This window comes from Aspergillus lucknowensis, assembly GCF_044049455.1.
Source record: "Aspergillus lucknowensis strain CBS 449.75 chromosome Unknown BJX67scaffold_67, whole genome shotgun sequence".
NCBI lineage: Eukaryota > Fungi > Ascomycota > Eurotiomycetes > Eurotiales > Aspergillaceae > Aspergillus > Aspergillus lucknowensis.
In genome coordinates this window covers 63086-82076 of record NW_027263611.1, presented here as the reverse complement: position 1 = coordinate 82076, position 18991 = coordinate 63086, and the positions used below count along the sequence as shown (strand labels likewise).

Here is an 18991-nt window from a genome sequence, read left to right as displayed (position 1 = left end):
ATTATAATGGAAACCTCGACACCCAGGGCACCTGGGTGACGCTTTATCCGCGCTGCAAGAAGGGGTGTTCAGACTAGTAAAGTTGTAGAGAGCCCCATATATAGAACCTCCTATAGTAACAGCTATTGTATACACACTTTTCATGCATGTCTTTCTATTCTCTGAATGGTCTCAGAAGAGCAGGGATATCGACTCAGAGGGCTAGAGTATGCCTCACAGGGCGGAAGTTTACCGTCGGCAAGCACGCATCTGCTGTCGTGTCTAAGGAGGAATATCCACCATGCTGAGTACAGGATCGAAAGCCTTAACGCGAAATCAGCAGTCGTCAGGCATAGATTGTGTGGGAGTGGGACTTTACCGAGGAATCTAGGTCCAACCAGTCGGTTGATTGCCAACTCTGTAGCATGCTGGCGCCCGAGAACAGGATGGAATTAGTAGCAGAAATATCCAGCTCGGCAGTTTGATCCGTCATGGGTTGATCAGCCCATAAACCGAGGGTACCATCAATGCCAGACTCTGCGCTTTGTCGCGTTCCAGTCACTGCGTGAGAATTGGCATTCGGCAACGTTTGTCGCTGAGCTTCTAATCGAAGCTCATCCAGTATTAGTCCGTACCGGTGATTGGGAGGCGTAGCAGAACCAGCGCCCTGGAGATGGAAGCGACACTTTTCCGCCAGCTCAAACAAGGCCTCATGGGAGTCGACATTCTGTATTGGGCCTTGGAGGGCCTTGTGCTGGATTTCCCATACGTAGACCACGGCGAGGGCGCAGAACAAGACGTACTGTGTCCACCAGAACGAATGAAATAATTCGCGGTCGTTGACGATTCGTTCAATGATCTCTAGAGCTTTTCGCGCAGCGAACAGGCACTCATCAATCCTAGCCCGCATCGCCGGGTCATTTCTCAGCGTATTCACATCGCCCAGCAAGAATGGGCGGGTGACATGGATGAGAGCATGGCAATAGGCAAGGTTGATGGCCGTCGCTTCTCGTCGAAAGGCCGGGACCAACGTCGATGGCTTGACCGTCCCCAGGTGCGGAGGGAGTTCGGCGTGCCAGGCTTTGAGCTCGCGGATCAGGGCGTCGGCGGCCGCTGCACGATCGGCCTGCCGACCATCTCCAAGATAGTACACTTCGTGGGATATCCGTCCAATAAGTCGAGCAATCCTGGTTCGTATGTCAGTCAGAATTCCATGTCCATATGGAAGATAATTGGGACATACTTGGCATGGCAGACCAAAGAGGTTACGTGACACTCGTCGCTCCCGTCAGACAACAGCGGACCGTCGGAGGCCATGTCCTCATCGTTGACCGTTTCGGGGAACTCCTGATCAATTTCCACATCATGGAGGAGTCGCGGCCGGCCGAACACCACACTGAGATACTTGTCAATTGTGTACGCAGTCCAGAATGCACGTTTCGCACATTGCTGGGTGATGTAGTCCAACTGTTCCCCGAACGAATTCGTCTGCCGAAACTGCTTCCGGTGCAAACCCAGCGATGAGATGATCTGACACGCGTTGCCGAATGTATACCAAGCCTTACTCATCCGTCCAGTCTGCAGCAGATACAGAACTTGGAGCAAGCGAGCTTGCACGGACTCGACCCTGGGGTACCCTGTTTCGGACTCGGTGAGGCCTGTGGCAGCGTGGAAGAGCGGATCGCTCTCGTGGAGGCCTGTCAGTTGGAGGTCGTTTGGCGGAGTACTCTGAAGCTTGTACTTGCGTAAGGTTGCGATCGCTAAGATGGTTAGAATGGTCGATGTTCTGGCGTTTCCCAGCGATGCGGCGAGAAGATGACCGCGGCTCCTATTTTGGAGCACACGATCGAGCCATCCTCCAACAGTCTGACGATGAAGCATGCGATATGTAACCACGCAACTGTCGAAGTAGAGCGACAGCATTTTTCGGGCAGTCTCATCATCCGGAAGCGCCTCGACTCCACAACGGTGAAGATAGAACGGTCGGTCGCCCGCAGACACCAGCGGCTGATCTCTCGCCCCTTCACTTGCGCTGTGCGACATCAGCTGGCCTCTCTGCGCAGACAGTTTGCTCCATGCCCTGTGCAGAAACGTGAGACCGGACGTCAGGTCGAAATACTGACCCTCGATGACCAGCTCCGAGGTTGCGCGAGGTTCATTCTCCTCTTCTCGGGGTGTCCCGGCTTGCCCTTGGTCGAGAGTGGTGAATTCTGCGCGGTTTATCGCGGTCTCGCTGCTGGGAGCTGGTGGTGTTGGCGGTCGGCCGCGAGAGTATCGACTGGCGTAGGTGCAGGAGAGTCTTCGTCTGGCGCAAGTGTTGCACGGCAAGGTCCCCGAACAGCGGATTTTCTTGGACTTGCAGGGGTCGCAGGCGCGGCTGACTTTCGGGTGCTTTCGCCGATTGTCCGCCGGTGAGCCGTCACTTGGTGTGGGTGTGGAGGGCTCACCACGCAGACTCGGCGAGGTTCCTGAGACCGCGGGGCCAATTTGCGATGGCGCGTCTGACGGTGTTGAGAGCAACATGGCGATCGCTGAGATTTCCGGGGTCTCCGCAGACAAGGAGAAGGCATGGAGAGCAACGGAAAAGACGGAGGCTGTGTGGCTGCCCCGGTGCTGACTGACGGTGGACTCCGAGCCTCGGAGATCCTCCGTCCAGCAGCAATGGGGGAATGAATGATTGTCTATCTCAAAACCTTTCATGGAGGACTGCTCATGAGGTAATTGATCATCGAAAGTTTATACACATGGTCTGTTCTATGTCTATTTATGCACTAGTCTCCCCTTACGCAACCTTGCTCAAGGCAGCCGCCCCAATGGCAGCATGGATCTCCTGCTCAGCACCGGGCTCAAGGGGCAGCAGTGGTGAGCGGACTGTAGCGTGTGATAGAATTCCCCGGGCCACCAACGCGTGCTTGAGAGCGACCGTTCCCTCCATGTGAGACCCGCGGTGGTACACGCTTTTCGTGACCGGAAGAAGTTGGTCGTGGATCGCCCTGGCCTTCTTGTAATCCTTGGCCTTTCCTGCTTCGATCAACTCAATCAGAGGCTCGGGCGCGATGTTTCCGTATCCAACCAGGAACCCGTCCACGTCGAACGCAGTATGCAGCAGGTACTCGTCATGGCAGGAGAGTATCTGCAGTTCTGGTCGTTCGCGACGGATGACAGGAATCTCCGTGTCCCAGCGTCGCATGTTGCGGACCCCATTCTTCATCGCAAAGACACCAGGCTGTGCTGAGATGTCGAGCATCGTCTTCAGGCTATAAGTAGCCTTTGTGTTGTCTGGATACTGGAAGAGGATCAAGGGGAGGCCGCTAACTTCGTAAACGCGGCGGTAACGGTCCTGAGGAGCCCCATCTTGATATCCAAATCGCAGCCATCCATGAGACGGGTAGAGCAGACCAGCTTTGGCACCAGCCTCCTTGGCGCGCTTGGCTTCTAATGCGGCTACTTCAGTACCCTCCCCAGTGATGCCAGCAATGATAGGGATCCTGTTGTTGACGGACTTGACAAATGCCTTGATGACCGAGACTTGTTCCTCGGCCGTCAGAAAGGTTCCTTCCCCGGCGTGGCCAAGCACAACGAGTCCCTTGACGCCATTGATACTGCCAAGCCAGCTACCCAGGCGCTGGATGGCATCATAGTCGACTTCGCCGGTGGTCGTGAATGGGGTAATGGGAGCAGGGGTCAACCCGCGCATGTCGAAGCCAACCATGTTGATACTGGGATGTGTGGCAAGGATGGAAGACAAAGGTAAACTGGAATGGAAGTAGAAGGATACAGGTGGGTTTAGAACTCTGAATGCGACATTAACGATCAATTCACGAGGTAGCTTGCGCTTCATATATAGTGACTAGAAGAACTCTTCCAGGACCGATTCCCGCGCATGGTTCTTTATTTTACTGCGGATAACACGGATTTGTCAGGATAGGAAGCATTCCTTGTGATAAACAGGCTGTCTTGCTCGGCCCATGGTTGGACTGGCTGGCCTCGAGCCAGGCCTCCGTCTTTTCCGTTAGGGTCCCGGAAACCACGGATTTCGCGGGTTAGCTCCACACTGCGATGGGGTAAGGGCAGAGCCTGCTTGACCCCAAACCAAGTTCTCGCTTGCCTCGGACTCTCTCGAGGATGCTTATGCTGGCTCATCTGAGGAGATCCGGCCTTTCCGCGTCCTAGTTGCTTGAGCCCCCAGATTTACTCCAGGCCATGGCTGTTGCGAATGCGTCTTGATAAAACCCCATTCCCCATGGGGTTCGATAGCCCTCCAAGGCCTGGGCTTTACCGCACCGCAAAACCACCGTCAAAAATGGCATCTATCCAAGCACGACCTAGCAGCAACATGCTCCCCGACAAGGAGGTAGCAATGCATGTTGAACGCGCTGCGTACGGGCTATCCCCTGCAGATGATGAGTTTCTTTCCAGCTTTTCAGACGAAGACAGGAGAAAGGTGCTTCGAAAGGTGCGTTTTTGGTGTTTCTTGTCCTTCTGCCCTACATGCTGGATGCTGACAACTTCACCCATAGGTCGATGTACGACTATCCTTCCCCAGCATGTCGGCAAGATAGCTAACATGAAAACAGTTGCGCCTGATGCCCATGTTGGTACTCCTCTATCTGTTTGCATACATCGATAAGACCAATATCGGTAAGTTCGAATGACCAATACGAGGGTATTGCCCGCTAATTATGCTAGGCAATGCGAAAATCGAAGGACTGCTTCCGAGCCTGGGAATGAGCGGAGAGCAGTACAATGTTGCGTTGGCGATTTTCTTCATTCCTTATGTCCTAGCAGGTACGCAATCCGTTTTCACATCTAATATACCACTGACAGCTCCGAAGAGGTTCCAAGCAACATGGTCTTGAACCGCTTCAAAAGACCATCGGTCTACCTGGGATCGTTGATATTTATCTGGGGTGTCATCATGGTTTGCACGGGCTTCATCCGGAATTTTGACGAGCTGCTTGCCATTAGGTTTCTCCTTGGTTTGTTCGAGTTTGTCCCCCGCGGCTCTCTCACTCGACCTATCTAACATCTTGCAGAGCCGGCTTCCTCCCAGGAGCAGTCTTGATTATCTCGAAGTGGTATCTTCCAGGAGAGACCCAGACCCGGATTGCCCTACTTTATACGTCAGCCGCATCTGGAGGGGCGTTTTCAGGCCTTCTTGCCTTTGGCATTGCAAAGATGGACGGTCTTGGGGGCTACGAAGGCTGGAGATGGGTAAGTTGGACGGGTATATGGAGAAAGTTTTCAACTAACGCTGCCAGATCTTTGTCATCGAAGGCCTCGCAACAGTTGTCCTGGGAATCATGTCTTTCTTCCTTCTCCTTGACGCCCCCTCCTTGTCTTCCGGCTGGCTTTCTCCCTCCGAGATCCGCTTTCTCGACCTCCGCCAGATAGCCAACAGTGTCCGCACGCCACAGAAGACAGGGGTTGACTGGGCGGCCATCCTCAATGTTCTGACTGATTGGAAAATCTACCTACTGATCCTCGGAAGCTGGTCCAATGCCGTCCCCAACTATGCTATGAAGTTCACCATGCCACAGATCATTAAGGGGATGGGCTTCACCTCAGCCCGGGCGCAGCTTCTCACCATCCCACCGTATGCGCTTGGTGCGCTGTCTGCCCTTGTCTTCTCCGTATTTGCAGACCGGTATAGCTGGCGGATGCCGTTTATCGTCGTCCCCCAGGTCGCGCAGGTGATTGCCTTTAGCATACTCTTCACCCACGCCGCAGAGATTGAGGATAATATTCCGTTGTGCTACTTCGGCGTTTGCTTAGCCTGTGCTGGGTATCTATTTCCCCTCCCATATCTTGAACTACTTCATCACCCGCTAATCTCGGGTAGGATGTACCCCATCCTCCCCGGCGTGAACGCATGGAACGTCGCCAACACACCAAATCCCGTCAAGCGCGCAATCGCAATCGGATACCTGATATGTATGGGGAATGTTGGAGGGCTGATCGGAAGTTTCATATACAAGGAGAGCGAGGCCCCTCGCTATGTCACTGGATACGGGAACTCATTTGCCTTTGCTTCGGCCGGGATCGTTAGTTGTCTCGTTCTCGAGCTTGCGCTCTTCAAGTTGAATAAGAAGAAGGCGCAGTTCAGCGAGAATGAGATTAGGGGAAGGTATACTGATACCGAGCTGGAAGAGATGGAAGAGAAGAGTCCTTTGTTCAAGTATAACTTGTAGGAGAAACAGAACATCGTGCCTTTTGAGGTCGAGGAGATTGAATCTAAACAGATACGGTACTTTCAGGCCACCAATGGTGGACTAACAGTATTTCAAGACTATACCCTCTAATCCCATGTTACCTCTATACACTAAACCGTCTGTTTCCCACCAGTTCGGCAACTATAACATAACCAAAGTGATATCATGTATAACGAACCTCAGGTTAAAGAATTGTCTTCCTTGTAATTCCCAACCTTGTCCGTTGTGACCCCAGAAAGGAAACAAGGCACTCTTTGAGGCACAATTCACGATGGCCGATATCAAAGTCCACAAGCGCTGGCTCGAGAATGGAGAGGGCTGGGTTCCTGCTGATGACCAGGGTGCCGGGTCTTTATTGGGTATCAGGCATTCCAGGCTGACCGTTCACAGCCCCGCTAAGTTACTAGTAGGTTGACCCCTTCAGAGCCAATCAACCCCTGATGGTCGACCATGGGAAGACAGCCTGGAGTTGGCAGTATACCATTATTTTGGGAAACACGACAATGCCTTGACACGAGTATCCATCTCGACCTTCGCAAAGTCTCGAAACCCACTAAAAAGCAAGCCACAAAGTAAGGACGCAGCATATCCAGTCGATATACATAGGTGAGACAGGGCGCTTGACGACTGGATGAACGGCGCTGAAATGCACCTCCGACGAACAAACATGTTAGACGCCCGACCGTTACAAAGAGGCAAGCGGGTACAAAAGAGGAGCCCAGCCTCCACCGTTCTTGTTTCCCTGAGATCCGGGGCCTAGCAATCTCGGTGACACACGACTTTTCACATACCCACCTCGATGGGTTTTCCGCTGCCCCAAACTATTTCCATTGTCTAGTAAAGTTCTTCTTCATGTACTTGCATCACTATGCTGAAGCTTTCATTCCTGACATCTCGAAACGTTCAGTTTAGGTCCTTTGAAGAAACCAATCGGACGTCGGCCAACCAGCAAAGCCATCTCGTAGAGGCAAAATGCCTGCAGGACACGGCTACTATGATGCGGAACTCTGGTATTTCTCGCAACAGCTCTATCCCGACCTCCCTCCAATTGAGGCGTACCTCGCATTCCACCGCGACTACGTGGCACCGATGGTGGGGCCAGTACTCAAAGGCGGGCTTACCGTAGCCCAGATCTGCGCTCTTTGCAATGGCAATAATCCTGCATTGGTCTCCAGGCTCCAGGGAGCTCTCCTTGGTACGGAGGTGGTGGAGCGGCTTTGGTTTTACATCAAAAACCGTTTTGCAACCTCGCAGTCAACGGTCAGCTCTCTCACGGGAGATGAGAAAGAAATCTCAGCTCAGCTCACCGCGGAAATTTGGAAACGATATAACGCGGTACCCTGGGCCAACCGAATCTGTTTATTGATGACGTTGACACGGCGGCTGCGGGTGCCAGCGTTTCCGGTGAAAGGTTGAAGAATATTCCTAAGGAAACTACGGACAAGGCTACTTCGGCAGCTTCTGCCAGCTCCGGCCCCGCAGAGTCACTCTTCGACCGCATCAACTACCTGGAGTGCTGGAATACAGCGTTGCAAACGATCCAGACTGCCCAGGCGCAGCGGATCATCAAAGCCCTGAATGTCATCGCCGATCATCTGGGAGACAGGAATTGCATCGCTGTGATGGGCGCGGGTGGTCCCGACGGCTTTGCCCGACCTATATACGATATGATCAAAACGAAAATCAACCAGATCAATGCGGCGGACCGCAAAAATCATCGCTTCTTCATCTACCATGACTCCAACAATTGGCACCCCGTATTCAAGAGGCTGACAAGCGAGAATCCACTGCCACCGGAATTCATCAACAATCCCTGCGACGACCTCGACCATGTTTGCCTGTTCATGCGGGAAGTCAGACAGAAGCTCCTCGCTAAAGATGAAAAGTGCGGAAAGCATATTACATTCCACCTAGTCATCCCATCGTGGACCAAGCTCCAGATCAAGGAGCCGCTGCATTTCCCCGAGGACCTCTACCCTCTGCAAATTGAGGGGTTGAAGCACGGTGGCGAAAACCAGGTCCAGTTGAATCTCCCAGCAGCACCTGCCGGACTTCTCCACGGAGTCTCGAATGTTCTTGACCCCAACAACTGGAACAAAATTGCAGAGGGCGCCGGGGTCGCCGTCACACTGCCAGCCGTCGGGTGGGGGATAAACGGCGCGTGTCTCGCTCTGAGCCTCGGTGTCGGCACCCTGACAGGACTGGGGCCGCTTCTGGCTGTACCGCTGTGGATGGGATCCGCACCGATCGCTATGGGAAAGTCTGCGCCGCACATCGAGAAAACCATTCACGATGCACTATGTGAAGAGGACCCTAGGGTGCTGGGATCAAAGGAGCGCTTGCATATGCCGCAACGCCATTTTTGAACAAGATGTAACTGGCAACCCTGATGATATTCCTCACCTGCCTTCATTAATGCCCATTTCAACTTGTTTTATAATTCTCCACAATAGAATCTCAAGTTACGTCTAGGTTCGTCGTCCTATTTCCTGTTCATGAAGTTAGCTCCAAGGTAGCGATGTTTCAATCCACGAATTCAGGAAACTGTTACAGTACTGTAGCTCCGAAGTAAGTATAAGTACTCAGTGGTAGGGTTTGTACCCAGTCGTAGTATTTGAAACCTTGTATGTCATCGTTACACGATGCGCAGCAATGCGGCGCTCAGGCTTGCGGAGCTTGAGGGTACATTCGTGGCTATCTGGGAGGAGGATGAGCATAATGACACCGCAGAGACAGACGCAGAATATGAGGAAGAGGTGTTGCCAAGGTAATATTGATTGTAAAAATGATGTTGATTGATCGGGGAGGTTGGCGGGGCGCTGGGGTCTTCGGGCAGACGATAGATTGTAGTGTAATGCACGATTTATAGCGGTTCAAAAGCAGGGCCTATAAAACATAAAATACTACAATCTATATATGGTCCATTAGAGGGCCGTTGTTCGTGGAAATTCAAACATCTTTCATTTAATGATCGTTTCAAAAGACTCATGGGACTTGGGGCCTGGGAGAAGGCAATGTTTTGGCGTAGACTCGCAGGAACAAAAAAGCAACCCTCAGATCCTCATAATAATGATACTAGAGCCATAGATGTAGTAATTCGAGTTCTGGCACCCGTATATCACTTATAGCTTATACCTCCATCCCCTCTCAACCCCCGAATGCTCTGACCACCCCTCCGCCTCGTCCAATTTCCGATTCAGCCTTCTCCCACGCCAATTCACTGCAAACGCCGAAAGCGCCACAAGCGCACATCCCATAATCACCAACCCTCCACCCATGCGATAATACGGCTCCTGGCTCGTTGGATAAAAATATGGACTGAACCAATGGCTCGACTGGCTAATGCAATTCGCAATCGCGATGAGGGCGGCCTTTTTGGCACGCGGAGCGGGGACGACGGTTGTTTCCCATGAAAGTTGCAGGTTCAGTCCACTGTATGTTCCGCAGATTAGAAGGATTATCCCGAAGTACCGGGCGCCGACATTGAGTGTGCTAATTAGGATGCTGCAGCCTGCCGCGGAGAAGATGATTGGGATGACAATGTGCCAGGTAGATTCCTGGAGGCGGCCGCACGACCATGCGGCAAGACACGCGAAGATGTAAGCTATTGCGTAGGGGGGCGCTTGGACGAGGTATGTGGTCATTGTATCGAAGCCGAAGGTTTCGATGATCTGAATGGAGTTCATGGTTAGATAGTGGCTGGTAGGCGGAAAGGGCAAGGTCAATACGCACTGAAGGCAGGAAGTCCTTGAAACTCTGCGCCGTAACGAGCGCAAAATGCATAAGGCAGAAGAACCAGGTAAATGGGTCTTTCACCGCATCTCTAAGCCCATCCCAGGTCCCGCCTATGGCTTCATCGTGCCCGCCGTTCGACACAAGGACACGGTACTGTGCCATCTCGCGCTCTTGCTGCGTTAGGAAGCGAGTGTTGTGTGGCCACCCGGGGAGGAAGATCCACGCTATGCAGGCAATGATGATCGATGCCATTCCCTCAATTAGGAAGAACCATTGCCAGGCGTGTAGGGTTGCTACGCCATCCATGTTTTCGAGGATGCCTGCGGCAAGGAAGCCGGATATAATGTTTGAAATGGTGTTACCGGCGTGCCAGATTGCCATCCGCATAGGGGATTCTTCTTTCGTGTACCACGAGGATGTTACTATGTTTGTTAGCTTGGGGAAAGCAGGAAGCCTCTCTGAAGTAGACTTACAAAGCGTGAGTGCAGGAAAGAACGGTGCCTCTGTTAGGCCGATAAAGAACCGGACGACGCAAAAGCCCGCACCGCTGGCAATAGTTAGATGCAGATCCTCATCAGATATACCGACGGCGCCTACTTGGTCATTGCGGGCATGCAGATGGTCCCGGTACTCCACAAGAACATAGCAGCGGGGAGAAACCAGCGCGGGTTGGACTTGGCCATGATCATGTTTCCGGGAAGCTGGCCAATAAGATAACCGACGTAGAAGGTTGAAATGCCTGCGTTCCAAATGGTGTCGCTCATGTTCAGATCTTCTTGCAGACCAGCTAGGCGAGCATTGGAGACGTTAATACGGTCGAGATAGCTACCATAGTTAGTGTAATGCGTTCCGAGGGGAAGAAGGTATGTACGTACTTCATGAGAAACATGAGTGTGACACAGGGCATCATATGCCAATCGATCTTTTTGACGACACGCTTGTTGAGCGCGGCCATCTCATCAGGGCCCAGGTTGCGGAGGAGCTCGAACCGTGCCTGGATTACCTCTGGTGGGGTGTACCCCTCGGCACGTTGCTGTGTGGCAGCTGAGACATCCTCTATATATATCCCGTTTTCAGGCGCTTCCTTCTTGTCCGCACTGGGATTGCGTTCCGGCTGCATGGTGGCAGGTTTGCTTCGGTGTTGTCTTTATCCTGCACTGATCTGCCAGGTTGGCACTGCCGTTCGAGGGAATGCTTTCCTTCATTATATAGTTGACGACATCTCCAACAGCTGTCATGGGGTTGGGCGGGGTGCACATGGCAGTTGAGTTGCGGGGCCCCAGAAAAACTTTAACGATCCCGCGGGAACAGAAAAGTCGCCACTGTCAACGCATTGTGTGGCGGTCATGACCAAGACGGGATGAGGTTGGCAAGACGGAGGACGCCCGATCGCATATCTTGGCAGAGTACCTCTCTCGCATGACTGTAGAATCCAGAGAGCGAAGTTTTTTCTCTCATGTGCGGAGGGAATCTATGTCTGAATCATATCAACATCGTATCGTCGTCCCCGGGCTCAGCAGTGCCGCAACATTCTCATATACAGTGAACACTATTCCCCCGCTGAGAATTAACCTCCCTAACCGCATAGAGCTACCCCGCCAGAATGCCCTTACGCCTCCGTCTCTCATAACATCCCGCAGTGCTTCCACGGTAGATGCTCCCTTCGCCCCCTGAGCACGCGTTTTGATCGTATCAAACGGCTGCGTCATATAGACCGTTACTATCCCAGCCGTAGCACCCATTCCGAACGTGAGAACTGGGTTACTTGTGCTTTTGAGGTTCGTGCGCGACGAGACAACCTCCTTGATCACATTGTATGAGCCCATACGCACGGCTGACGTAGCAGACTGCTTGAGTGTCGTAGACAGCAGCCCACGATAAACTTCCTTAACCCCAGACTCCGCGATGATGGTACGAAGAGCATGGAGCCCGTCCTTGTACCGACGGCCGCTTGATGAGCGTGCGTCATCAATCCTATCCCATCAGCACGCACACACACATAAAAAAACCTGCTCACCAAGCAAGAAGTACTCACAAAGCAGTCTTGATCCGCTCCGTAGGTGTGACGGCAACCGCACTCTCCACCGTACCCGCGACCATGCCAGCCAAGATACCCCGAGCGGGAGAGAGTCGCCCATCCGCGTCGGCGAGGACGTTCTTAATGGAGTCAAATGACAGAAAACGCACCCCGGCCTTGAACGCCGTGCCAAGGATTAGAGTTGAGCACCCCGTGTAAACGGCCCGAATCCCATCCTGGCGCGCCGTCTGGGAAATCACGGCAAGGGGATTTTTGGAGACCGGAGCGGAAGTACCGCCAGCAATGTTCCGGCTGAGCTGTGCGCGGGTCTTGGCGAACTCGAAGGGGTACTACCGATATGTTAGGCAGTATCCTTGTGGACGCGGTGAAGCGTAGACCGTACCGTAGTAGCTGCCTCGACAGCACCAGCGACAGCACCTGCAGTGAGGGAGACCCCAGGAGCAATTGCCTTCTTGGGCTTCTCTTGTCGCTGCCTCTGCACGGCAGGGACCACGGTTGGAAGTTTGTTTTCGGAGATAGTCGCCATGGCTGAGGTCTATGCAGTTTGCAAACACAGAAAGAAAGTCGCATGGACGGATATTCAGTTATCCCCTTTGTATATTGCGTTCAATGCGATATATGGACAGGGTAACACCCGCGGGATCTCCTCGTCCCAACTTATCATGCCAAACCTCTCCCGTCTTCCCGTCCCCCGCTTTGCCTGTCAAAATTTCTCACCGAATGTATCTGCAAGGGCATCGCGCGATTTACTTTTTCGAGATCGAGATATGGACCCTTCGGCCGGGAACAGTTCCACTCCCACCTCGCAGCCGTTGTCGACTCGCTCCCGCCGTCGACGACGAGCGCCTGAGGCGTGCTCGTTTTGCCGCAGACGGAAGGTGCAGGTTGGCCTTGATCGCTTCTGCCGAACCTTACTAATCGCCCAGGAATAACAGATCAAATGCAATAGTGAAAAGCCTATATGCATCAATTGCAAAACATATGCACAGGACTGCGTGTACGAACCGATTAGCGAAGCGGCGCGCGAGGCTGGTCGCGCTCGCTACACTGGTCGCAAGACACAGGAGAATCTCACCCCCGTGGTCGATAATCACAGATCTCCCCAGACGCCCCAGACCCAGCACACTGTTGAAGATGTCTGTGACCTGCCAGACTCTGAGGTCGTAGCTGCAACCGGTACTCGTCCTGATGGTAGTCTGGACGAAACCAGTGTTGCTACTACACCGTCTCGCGCTCGCGTCGCTCGTATCTTGGTTTCTGCGAATGGCGTCTCCAGCTATCATGGACATACAAGTGCTTTCTTTGAAGAGCACACTCAGGATCGGCCTTCAGTGGCCGATCATCGTCCTCGCATGTCCGATGACTGGGTGGAACGCGGCCTTGTTGCGGAGGCGGCAAAACAACGTATGATCAATCTATACCTTCCTTTACTCACTGTTGTGCGGTCACTAAACTGAGTGCAGGTCAAATGGAACAGCTAAACTTCGTCCAGAACAAGCTCGACTTCGATGGTGTTGATCCAGATCTCGGAATGCATCTTCTCTCCCTTCACTGGAATCGCCAGCACCACTCCTTTCTCATCACGTATCGCCCGGCGTTCATGCGGGATATGGCCTGTAATGGTCCCTACTTCTCCAAGCTTCTGCTGAATGCGATCTACTTTGGCGCTGCCAAATTTAGCCCACGCTTGGAAGTTCGCAAAGACCCCAACGACGTTCGCACCGCCGGCTGGAAATATCGGGAGCGAGTTCGCGAACTGCTAGGTGGTGCGCTGGACTGCAGTGATATCACAACGATACAAGCTCTGCTCGTTATGACAAACTCTCTCTTTGCTCTGGGAGATGAACGAAGCGCCGCGTGGCTGTACGCGGGGCTTGCCTTCCGCATGTTGACTGATCTGGGAATGCATGTTGACCTAACAAGCACTCACCGATTTTCCGACGAGGACCTCGAAATTCGGCGTCGAATTTTCTGGGGAGCCTTTGGTAAGTCCGATTCTAACTTTCAGCGAAACAGACCAGGAAACTAACCCAGCATCGCAGTCGTAGACAAGATTCAAAGCCTTTACCAAGGCCGCCCGGTGAGCCTTAAGGAGACAGATGCCCTTGTTCCCATCAAGTTTCTAGATACATACGAGGAGCTGGAGCACTGGATGCCTTTTGCGTACTCAACGTCTGCTCCAGACTATCCAGGCACGCCAGCTTATAGCACTTCGACATTTACGTTCTTATGCAAGCTTTCTCTCATAATGAGCGACATTCTGAATTGCATATACACCGAACGCAGTTTCGACCAGAGCCCTACCGACCTAGCAAACATGTTGGACAGGGTGCAGCTTCGGCTAGATCAATGGCAAGCATCCTTACCAGAGCATTTGCGATTCGACCCCGGCAGGTCTCACACCTTGGCCTTCCCACCTCCGCATGTGTCCAGTTTACAGTAAGTTTTTTTTTTTTTTTTTCTGATCCGTGGCGACGGTAGGCTAATAACTTTCCTAGCGCAATGTTCAATGTGCTTGTAATCTTGCTGCATAGACCATTTGTGGCAGATGGCCATCTGTACAGCACGTCCCGGACCATATCTGTGGACTGCTTCAAAAAGTGCGCTTCGGCAGCAGCAAATATCAGCAGCCTTTTGCGCGGGTACCATCGTGCATTCTCTATCCGACGGGCCCCATATTTGATATCGTATGCGACATATGTCGCGGCGACAATACTTACCCGAATCGCAGCCAGACGTAGGAATGATTCAATGGCACACGCAAATCTCGCGACCTGCCTGGCTGTTTTTGAAGAGAATCAAGAGACAAACTCGGCCGTCAGGAAGGCAGCTATGATAATTCATAATCTGATGAAGAAGCTTGGAGTGGTTATTGATAATTTATCAATTGACGCTTTAGGACCAGGCCTGCAAGGCAGATCATCAGATCAAGAGCAGCCTCATCATGCCCCTGTCGACGGCAATATTATCTACCTAACGAACTCCCAGAACGCTGCAGGCAATACCAATGCCACCGGGGCTGCAACAGAGCCTGCAAATATCACGTCTCCTACTCAAGTTGTGTATTCCCCGGATTCTGACTGGGTAGATATAGACGGGATCATCCAGAGCTTCTTGCAAGAGAATGGCGGGCGCGGCACCAGACTGGCAGAGAGCGATATTGAAGGAATTTCTAGTCATATTCCAAGAACTCCTTTAATACCACTCCAAGGGGTTGCCCATCTCCCGGGAGATATGGATAACGCGCCTTTCGTCGGGCATCAGGCTTCTCCCAGTCGAGATATATCTGCCACTAATGGTTTCCATCGGGCTGAGGCAGTCCCGGGAATATACCAGTGGCAGCATGGGTGGCGATTTATAAGTGGCGAGTCTGCGTCTCTAGATGATCCGCTGTTTGGATTCAACGGCTCGTCCTTGGATAGCTTGACCCTTGCGGAATGGTGAGTGCGGGCTGTGTTCCCGTCGGGACGGGAGTGACGCGCTTTCCCGCGGGATTGGTACTCATTCCCCAATACTCACACTCACAGGACGTGACCCTATCTACGTGTTAAACGCCGCTCGGCTATTCGATTTGTATGCCGGAATCCAATATATTAGGCCAACCGAATCCAAGCTTCTAGTGATGGAGTCGTATTTAGCCTATGGGCGCCCACATGGCCATGAACTCTGCGTGTCGAATTCTCCAAACACGCTCATCGTCAACTCAAGCACTGAAGAAGACTTCGAAAGACTTTCTCCCATATGTGCTAGCACACAGACCACTGAATCGTGTCGAAAGTCTCTGGCCTAATCCCTCCACTATGGTTGCTGAGCAGGTATTCATGCAGCGGCGCCCGAAGCGACATGTGCTTCCGTGTGTCCTTATGCGCGCTGGAACCTCAAAAGGAATATTCCTCCATCGACAAGACCTGCCTACCAGTGAGCTAGACTGGGCTCCTCATCTGATCTCCGCTCTGGGATCTCGAGGGAATGATCCCCGCCAGATTGATGGGGTCGGTGGCGGTACCTCTACCACCTCCAAGGTAGCTGTTGTCTCTCGCTCGCAGCGGCCAGATGCCGATATCGACTGGACCTTTGTCCAGGTTGCGGTGGGGAAAGAATCTGTAGATCTCACTGGCAATTGTGGGAACATGACCGCCGGAGTAGCACCCTTTGCCGTGCAAGAAGGGCTTGTCCAAACTCAACCGGGTCAAACCCAGGTACGCAATGCATAGCATAATGCCTTTACCATATTAGAGATTATTGACGAGTCTATATAGATGGATGTCCGAATATATAATACAAACACAGATCGCATCGTGATCGAGACTGTCGCCCTCGATGCCTCGGGAGACTATGAAGAGGCTGGAGATTATACCATTCCCGGGGTCAGCAACCCAGGCAGTGAAGTCAAGTGCACGTTCGTCGAACCCATAGGCAGCATGACAGGGAGGCTGTTCCCGTCAAACGACCAGCAACAACAGATCCTTCAGGTGCACTCCCACGACCGATCACCCTTCAGCGTCCGCGTAACGCTCATCGACTCTGCCAATCCCTTTGTTCTCATCGATGCGAGCTCAATAAAAGCTCTACTCCAAAGCTCCCATTCTGACTCCGCGCAAAACAACCTCGTGGAATCCATCCGTCGCGAAGCTGCCGTGGCAATGGGCCTCGCATCAAATGTCGAGGTCGCTGCCCAGACCCGCGGGACACCCAAAGCCGCCCTTGTCTACCGACCAACAGCAGATCCCATCAGTAGCAATGCAGACATCCGCATACAAGCCTACTCAATGGGCCTGCCACACCCAAGCCTTCAGCTCACTGGCGCAGTCACTGTCGCTGTTGCACTGAGCTGCCCCGGCACGATCGCCGCAGAGCTCGCTGCTACTACGGAGAAAGGAGCACCGCTAACTCCAGAACATACACCACCGCCAGATGAAGAAATCGGGGAGAAGGTGTTTGGGTCCGAGAGAAAAGTGCGTATTGCGCATAGCAAGGGTGTTATTAACGTTAATGTGGTGATGGGTAACGATGAGAGGGTGGTGAGTTGTGCAGTGTCGAGGACGGCGAGGAGGTTATTTGAGGGGAGGATTCGGTATTATGTTTAGAGTGATAGATAAACAAGTAGATCGATATATTTTCCAGCCTTGTAACTGCTACTGAACTAGTAACCATTTATTCTCCCGGTTGAAATCTGCAGATCGTGTCACCGGAGCCTAGAGATAGGGCATGTATTCAAGCGACGAGAAAAGCTTATTGAACTGGGGCAGGATGCCTCTGATATAGGACGCCTTGCCTAGAACCTCCAAAGGCAAATTTCAGTGACCAAGGGATCTTCTGAGATGACGTGTTGGACACAGAATCCTCAGATATTAAGGACTACCAATGCTTGGGCGAGAATCGTGATCTCACCAGCACGGCTGCTTTATACCATCCTCACCACGCTTCCGTTGATTCATTGGCCTGTCATCGCGAGAGTCGGGATACTGTTGGGCGGGCAATTCTCACCATTGAGGCTGAGGGATGGAGCCCACCTTCGGATCTTACTATTGTCGTACTCAAACCACGGCCTGGTAGAGACATAATTGGAGGCCTCTTTTTTTTTCGCGGATAACCTCCACCAGGCCCGCTGGGTGCGCGATGATCTTTGGGATGTCTCTAATATACCCCGACAACCACCCCGACAGATTTCCCGTCGACCCGAATATTTCCGAAGATTTTTTTTTTTGGTTCAAGCTCGACAATGCTTCTTCAGTAACTCTGAGGACACGAGAGTGCTGTTTTCCCTCTTGCCATCTTCGAGACCCTATTTGATCGACAAATCCACGTTGTGGCCTGGGCTCCTCTTGGTTCCTCTACTGGTCTCCACGACATCATCTTCTCAAGCGTAATCTCTGTCAGGACACTTCGGTGTGGGACCTCTCCAGCTAACGACCTTGCTAAGAGTGGTTTAAGAACCTCGAGACAATAACGGCACATGTGCTGCGCCCTTTTGACATCCAAATCCATTCCATACTCCCGCCGGAGTACGACACTCCCATCGAAGTTCCAAACTGGTCTGACCCTGCCCCAATCCTCAGATTCTGCGTCTATGTCTGTCACAATAATTTCAGTGCTGGGGTTTTGCCAAGGGTTCTGTGGTGGTTCGTCCAGCAGCTTCATTTCACGCTCGAGCTCATCGCGGTCGAGTCTGCATACCCATATTGGATCTCCAAGCGCTACAGACACTTTCGAAATTTCCCTAGTGCTTGGAAAATCATGATCCACAGCTACCGAGGTGAAGGTTTCATGGGCCTTTAGTGCCTGCTCAAGTGGGTAGTTAATTTTAACAGCCCAAACAGAGCCTCCACTGGGTATCTCGCGGATTGTCATATCGAAATATGTGCTAAGTAGTCGAGAACGTGCCGAAAATCCGCAAGATCCATATCACTATATTCAGACAACGGGGCGTGGGATCGGCCACTCATCGCCACATAGTCACCGGCCATGTTATAAGGGAGTGTCATGCCGTGACACGCTCCCACAGCATGACGAACGGACCTGTTGGTTATTTCGTCGCAGTCTCGATAGTATATTGTGAGTTGGTGATCTAACACCAGCCCTCGTCTTTTGTTCTCCGTGACCGGAAGAGTGAACAAGATACCGTGATTTGGGCCGAGAAACGCATCGAAGTCGGGATAGTAGGTGTCTATTTGAAAAGTGATTCGTGTCCAAATAAGCATTGCTCTTTCTGAGTCCCTTAGGAACCATATGCCAACCCTATAGGCATTTGATGGGCGAGTCTCTAAAAACTTAAGGTACGGAACAGTACTAGCTAGCAAAGCATCGACGACAGAAAGATTGCTTTGGGCAGGGCATTTGGCAGATAGCGCAGAGCGTTGTTAGATCCTGGTACCATATCTGTCGTGGTCCAACGGATCTGGGATCTAATCTGCAGAGCTGTCAGCTGTCGCGTTTTTGGAGCCCGTTCGTGTGGTTAGACAGTATCTGCATCCTCTCCCGGTATTCCTGGCCGCGCTCATCCGCTATATCTCTGTTCTTATTCTGC

The 18991-nt window shown here is 52.4% G+C and overlaps 8 protein-coding genes across 8 annotated transcripts; 3 read left to right on the top strand and 5 right to left on the bottom strand.

Annotated features, from left to right (window-relative positions):
• Window positions 1–325: 325 nt before the first annotated feature.
• BJX67DRAFT_385604 (transcription factor domain-containing protein) lies at window positions 326–2502 on the bottom strand (the record flags this gene model as incomplete). Its single annotated transcript, XM_071033898.1, has 2 exons — window positions 326–1166; window positions 1223–2502. The coding sequence occupies 2 exons, from the start codon at window positions 2500–2502 to the stop codon at window positions 326–328; spliced, it is 2121 nt and encodes a 706-aa protein (XP_070881444.1).
• Window positions 2503–2761: 259 nt separating this feature from the next.
• BJX67DRAFT_375260 (dihydrodipicolinate synthase family protein) lies at window positions 2762–3691 on the bottom strand (the record flags this gene model as incomplete). Its single annotated transcript, XM_071031671.1, has 1 exon — window positions 2762–3691. One exon carries the CDS (start codon window positions 3689–3691, stop codon window positions 2762–2764), a length of 930 nt encoding a protein of 309 aa, XP_070881443.1.
• Window positions 3692–4339: 648 nt separating this feature from the next.
• On the top strand, window positions 4340–6170 carry BJX67DRAFT_375259 (putative MFS transporter; the record flags this gene model as incomplete). Its single annotated transcript, XM_071031670.1, has 7 exons — window positions 4340–4435; window positions 4557–4620; window positions 4669–4767; window positions 4815–4968; window positions 5016–5193; window positions 5241–5764; window positions 5822–6170. 7 exons carry the CDS (start codon window positions 4340–4342, stop codon window positions 6168–6170), a joined length of 1464 nt encoding a protein of 487 aa, XP_070881442.1.
• A 993-nt stretch (window positions 6171–7163) lies between these two features.
• On the top strand, window positions 7164–8557 carry BJX67DRAFT_375258 (uncharacterized protein; the record flags this gene model as incomplete). The annotated part of the gene is made up of 2 exons (XM_071031669.1): window positions 7164–7526; window positions 7610–8557. 2 exons carry the CDS (start codon window positions 7164–7166, stop codon window positions 8555–8557), a joined length of 1311 nt encoding a protein of 436 aa, XP_070881441.1.
• A 680-nt stretch (window positions 8558–9237) lies between these two features.
• Window positions 9238–11046, bottom strand: BJX67DRAFT_391237 (major facilitator superfamily domain-containing protein; the record flags this gene model as incomplete). The annotated part of the gene is made up of 5 exons (XM_071034751.1): window positions 9238–9862; window positions 9924–10348; window positions 10400–10473; window positions 10524–10751; window positions 10802–11046. The coding sequence occupies 5 exons, from the start codon at window positions 11044–11046 to the stop codon at window positions 9314–9316; spliced, it is 1521 nt and encodes a 506-aa protein (XP_070881440.1). The 3' UTR covers window positions 9238–9313.
• Window positions 11047–11413: 367 nt separating this feature from the next.
• BJX67DRAFT_385599 (mitochondrial carrier domain-containing protein) lies at window positions 11414–12490 on the bottom strand (the record flags this gene model as incomplete). The annotated part of the gene is made up of 3 exons (XM_071033897.1): window positions 11414–11900; window positions 11962–12293; window positions 12347–12490. The coding sequence occupies 3 exons, from the start codon at window positions 12488–12490 to the stop codon at window positions 11414–11416; spliced, it is 963 nt and encodes a 320-aa protein (XP_070881439.1).
• A 372-nt stretch (window positions 12491–12862) lies between these two features.
• On the bottom strand, window positions 12863–13766 carry BJX67DRAFT_366290 (uncharacterized protein). Its single transcript, XM_071030381.1, has 2 exons — window positions 13428–13766; window positions 12863–13368 (listed from the first exon to the last, which is right to left on the bottom strand). The coding sequence occupies exon 2, from the start codon at window positions 13251–13253 to the stop codon at window positions 12879–12881; it is 375 nt and encodes a 124-aa protein (XP_070881438.1). The 5' UTR covers window positions 13254–13368; window positions 13428–13766; the 3' UTR covers window positions 12863–12878.
• Window positions 13317–17051, top strand: BJX67DRAFT_375254 (PrpF protein-domain-containing protein; the record flags this gene model as incomplete). Its single annotated transcript, XM_071031668.1, has 7 exons — window positions 13317–13368; window positions 13428–13949; window positions 14007–14403; window positions 14463–15404; window positions 15743–16163; window positions 16224–16698; window positions 16843–17051. 7 exons carry the CDS (start codon window positions 13317–13319, stop codon window positions 17049–17051), a joined length of 3018 nt encoding a protein of 1005 aa, XP_070881437.1.
• Window positions 17052–18991: the final 1940 nt, after the last annotated feature.

What these genes read in the sequence shown, in the direction of transcription:
- BJX67DRAFT_366290 (XM_071030381.1), bottom strand. Translation starts at nt 13,253, where the DNA reads ATGTCCATGATAGCTGGAGACGCCATTCGCAGAAACCAAGATACGAGC.